The 5,309-nt window shown below is 35.5% G+C and overlaps 1 protein-coding gene across 1 annotated transcript; it reads right to left on the bottom strand.

Moving 5' to 3' along the window:
- Positions 1 to 1,640: 1,640 nt before the first annotated feature.
- On the bottom strand, positions 1,641 to 3,657 carry LOC136202106 (pentatricopeptide repeat-containing protein At1g09900-like). Its single transcript, XM_065992579.1, has one exon. It carries the CDS (start codon positions 3,619 to 3,621, stop codon positions 1,918 to 1,920), a length of 1,704 nt encoding a protein of 567 aa, XP_065848651.1. The 5' UTR covers positions 3,622 to 3,657; the 3' UTR covers positions 1,641 to 1,917.
- Positions 3,658 to 5,309: the final 1,652 nt, after the last annotated feature.

Below are 5,309 nucleotides of genomic sequence, written 5' to 3'. Positions count from 1 at the left end.
AGGCACTAACATATCAACATGACATTGAAACTGTGGTCTTTATCTATCTATCTATCTATCTCTAGTGGGTTAATTTTATTCCTAAACTACCATTTATCTGCAATTAATTATATATTACGTATTAAATATTTTTAAAGGCTATTTTAGAGGATATCTAACCTATTGGGATTAAGAAATAAATTGCAACTATAAACATGCCTCTGATCCTAAAAAAACTAAAACTTTAAAATAGTTATCCCAATCTAATGAAATTAATATTTAACGAAAGTGATAAATTAATAAACGTAAGAGCTATACCTATAACTTAAAACAATAATTATAACTATAATTATAATTATATGACTAATACTATAATTAAGTAAGTAAAATACAAATATAACTATACCTATATTTTGAATAAGAAAAAATGATAATCAGCCCAAAACACGGAACATCTAAACGATTCCTAAAAATAGCATGCGACTAATGAAGATTAAAACCACATAGTATCTTAAGGAGACTTTTAAACCCTTTAAAAAGTTACTTTCCGAGCTTTGGTCCAGCATTGACATAGAGGTAGACTCCAACGAACGCCTCGAACGAGATCCGGTGGCCGAAACTCACGATGATGAACCGACTCCTTATCCCGTGTCCGTAATTATTTGGAGTGTGGAACCCCGAACAAAATGATGATTTTTGTAGAAAATATCGTCCAAAAGTGATAAATTTTTACTCCATTTTCACCGAGTTTCACTCAATTTCGCCTCTCTCCATCACTCCCTTCTCCTAATCTTTCAATTTCTTTCCTTTACTCTTTTTATTTTCTTCCCTCTTCTTTTCTTTTCAATTTTCTGCTCTCCCACCTGCTCTCCTCTCCCTTTTTTTTCTATCTCCTCTCTCCTCCCTCACCTCTGTTCCGGTTCCATTTTCTTCTCTGCTTTTTCCAATTTTCTTTTCTTTTAGCAGCTCCTCCTCTCAATTTTCTGCTCCCCTCTCGAACTCCAAATTTTTTTTTTTTAATTAGAACAGCCCCAAATCAGTTCCTACCATTCCCGTCCCGCCTATCTCATGAGCAGCATCCTTTTTTCTGACTTTTTCTCTCCTTTTTCAACTCCTGCCTATCCATTTAATTAGATCCCATCCCCCAATCATTCGTATCTTTTTTGTTTTATTTATTTGTTTATTTGTTTTTTTAAGAAGCTAATAATAATAATCATAATAATAGTAATAATAATGATAATAATAATTAATTAATGAAAACGTTAATAAAAATAGATGGAAATCGGGAGCTCGTGTTTTGAATTTACGAGAGTCTAAAGTTGGCCCATTTTCCTTGTTCGGTTTTTCCACATTTTTAGACTACTGAGACAATAAGCTGTTTCTAGCTTTTGCTCATTGGGTTCCGATTCGTGATTTCGTACGACGCGACGTGAGGTCCACCTGTAACATACTGAGCAAAGGCAACTATAATTTCATCACGAGAGTCGGAAAAGTCCGTGCTCACATCTGGCCAAGGACTTGGGGAAGTCTCGGTGCTACACGGGGATTTAGCCTTGACCAGTCCCGTCCCCATGACACTCAGCTGGGCCTGGGGTGATCTTGACACAAACTTCTCACAAGCATTGCAGCAGATCCACAATTACTATCAGGACACAATTGAATAGACTTGATGAATCATAACATACATTCTAATATAAGTGATTGTTTAATTTTAGTTTTCTTAACATGTTCAATTTTGTAAACCAACATTAGGCTTACATGTTTACTCTTGTTTGATCCTGCCTACCCCACTAACTGAAAGCCTTCAAATGCTTCCCTGTTGCAATCCATTCCTTCTGCTACTCTCCTTTTAATTTCTTCTGAAATTTTAACTCCACTTGCCCTGCTACTCTTAATATCATCTCCTTCAAAAGACCCTGATAACTTTATAAGAATACTTTATGTACTCGATTCCTCTCTACCTCTCACCGGAAACTTTACCAATTGCTCATCTAGGATCCTCTTGTAGGCTTCCACATCAACAACCGAGCATCTCTCAATCAGATCTTTGAATAATTTTTCAGCCTCAACAGCTTTTCCCTTTTCACACAACTGCTTGACAAAAACTCTAAAGCTATCTGGATTAAGGACATAATTCTGATGAACCATTTCATTGAAAACCTGTGTTGCAATTTCTTCATCCCCGTTCTCACAATATCCCTTTATTAAGGAACTATACATGGTGGCATCAATTGCAAAACCACTGCTAAGCATTTTGTTCAGAATCTCTTTAACATCTTGCATTCTATTTCTGGCCTTACAAAGTCCACAAATCACTGTGTTATATGACACCAAATTTGGTTTACAACCCATTCCTTGCATCTGATTCAACAGCAAAATTGCTGTACCAAGCTCACCAAGCTCCATAAGCAGCCTAAACACTGAATTGAAACTTGAAACACTAGGGCTAATGCCTTTGCCTGGCATTTGTTTCAACAAGGAAATTGCCTCATTGGGTTTCCTCATCTTGCAATATTCATTAACAACAAGTCCATATGCTTTTTCATCAGGTTTCATTCCCTTTCTGATAATTTCACCAAGATAGTTAACAGCATCATTTGAGTTCCCCACACGACAGAGTCCCTTCAATATACTCATATGAGTGGCCAGATTTTCTTTCACACCATTTAATCTCATCTCTGCCATCAATTTCTTAGCCTCATCAACATTTCCCCGCAAACACAAGCTGTATATTATGGCATTGTAAGTCAATAGGTTGGGCTTGCAACCTCGAAGTTTCATCCCATCCATCCATTTCATTGCCTCATTAAACTCACCTTTCTTACAGTACCCATCAATCAAAGTGGTGTAAGTAACCGTACAGGGAAAACAATCCTTACTGCCCAATAGCCGATGAAATATTTTTATTGCTTGATCCATATTACCTTTCTTGCAATACCCATTAATCATGGTATTATAACAAACCAAATTTGGCTCACTGGGTATTTCATCAAACACCTTCCGCGCATCCTCAATCATACCCAATTTACAGTACCCCTTGATCATTATTGCATACGTCGATTCATCCGGGACAATTGGAACTCCACATCTTATCTGATCAAAAAAGATGCGGGCCAATTTAATCTGATTGGCATTCACCAACACATTCAGAATCGCATTATAAGAAAACAAACAGTTCCCCCTTTCAATCGTTTTGGCTTTGTGAAACCAAAAGATTGCACCTTCAATATGTCCACGATTACCACATGCAGTTATAAATTTACTCCCTAAGAAATCATTTAGTCTATTAGATTTTTCTAGGAGAGACGAGGCAACTGAAAAGAGCGAGTGGGAAAGAAGAAGATCAGTAATGGCAACATAACAGCGTTGAGTATGAGAATAATTGTTAGGATTAGGATAAGGGTTGGATGCCCAGTTGAAAAAGAAGAGGGCGTGGTAAGGATTGTCTTGATTGTTGATGACATCAATGACTAATTGGGAGTTTAGGGTAGGTGAGAATTGGTTCAAAGGAGCTGGATTGATGTGTGAAGGACTAGAATTTTGTGGATTTAAAGCTTGAAGACAAGAAGTTATGGCGCTAGTCAGTGCATTAAAGCGAGGGGTATGAGGATGAAAGCTTAAGCTTCGAGTAGGCATAGCCATTGTTGCCCAAATGAAACTGCACCTCAGCTCTGCAAAACAAAGCATATGTCTGCATAAGAAAGAAGTTGTCGTTGCTTCCAAACGACAATTATTAAACTATCCAGACGACAAAGCGTATTCTTTTCTTTTTTGGTAGTTTTTCTTTTAATATAGGTAAAATGCATATTTGAGTACCTAACCTAATCAATTTATTTTTTATTCATTGAGTCTTTAATCTTTTAAATATGGATATATAAAACATTTAACCAATTATTTGTGAACATATTACGCCTTGATCAATAATTTTTTTAACACATGAATCCCATATTTTATTTGTTTTGCTTTTTACACTAATAATTCGAAATCTGTTTAACATGTCTAAAATTATCAAGATATCATCGTTCTCTAAAGTAAAATAGTTAAAAATTTATCTGATGTGACAATCTATATGTTTATTGGTGTGTTAAAGTCATAACATATTGATAATTTTATTCAAGTTAAATGGAGTTTGAATCATACAGATAACTACACCGTTCAAGAGATGCCTAATGTGTTTAAAAAAACAGTAGATATTCTTAACCAACCTTTTGAATTAGAATTAAATATAGATTATAAAAATAAAAGTTTCCCATTTTAAGATTGTATTTTTTTTTATATATCGTTTTACATATCTTTTTAAAATGTATTTTAAAATACGGTTTTCACATTACAGTTATTATTGTACAACTTTTTATTTTCAGTGTTTTTCTTTACATTCTCTTTGGTTTGCTTTCGTTACCATTTTTCTTTGGGTAAATTACAAAAATGGGTCAAATAAGAGGCCTATTTATATATTTAATCCATTTATTCAATCTACTATATATCTAGACTGTTTTTGTGTGACTTTTCTATAATACCTTCTCACTTCCCCCTTACACAAACGTTCTCTCCCCCCTTCTCATTGGTTACGCGAAACGGTTGGCAGCTCCTCTATTAATGATTCCAAGACTTTTGATCTTTCTATCTTCCTTTAAATTGCATGAAATCTGTACCATCTACAAATCACCATGTATTTCTCTTCTTTCTCTCTTCATCTCTTGATTCTTCATCTTCCTAATCCTAAAAAACAAAGTCATGGTTATTCATCTTCCATTTCCTGCTCATTTGTTGGTTTCTTTCTTCTTGTTACCATCAAAGAAATAGTTATTCTACGTTGTTTCCATCGTTTTTTCCAGTTTATCATATTGTTTTCGTCGAAAAATGTAAGTATATACTGTTTTCTCTGCGTTTTTTTTCTCATAAATTCACTTAGCATATGCCGTTTTCGCGAAGTCCGCGGGGAGGAATTTATCGATTTCACTTCGCGAAACGATGATTACGCGAATTTTGTGAGGTAATTCGATAAATTTCTCCCGCAGACTCCGCGTAATCATCGTTTCGCGAAGTCAGAGCGTCACATTTCTCATCGCAGACGTTGCGAAATCATCGTTTCGCTAAGTAAAATCACCTTGTTCCTTGCACATTTATTTTCGCATACTTAACGAATCCTCATTTCGCGAAGCCAAATCTTCCTTTTTTTGCCTAACACGATTAATTTTTTCTGAAGGTGATTGAATACATAATATTCATTCCTGGAAGCCAGCGTGCTGTGGTGTGATGAGAGACATCCATTCCAAAAAGCCTGGACTTCCAACCATCGGTGGTGAATAGGAGCTTACACCGTGGGACAC

This window comes from Euphorbia lathyris, chromosome 8 (genome assembly GCF_963576675.1).
Source record: "Euphorbia lathyris chromosome 8, ddEupLath1.1, whole genome shotgun sequence".
In the NCBI taxonomy this organism is placed as follows: Eukaryota; Viridiplantae; Streptophyta; class Magnoliopsida; order Malpighiales; family Euphorbiaceae; genus Euphorbia; species Euphorbia lathyris.
This window is presented reverse-complemented; position numbering and strand designations above follow the sequence as displayed.

Coding starts and splice junctions, on each gene's coding strand:
- LOC136202106 (XM_065992579.1), bottom strand. CDS start 3,621: ATGGCTATGCCTACTCGAAGCTTAAGCTTTCATCCTCATACCCCTCGC.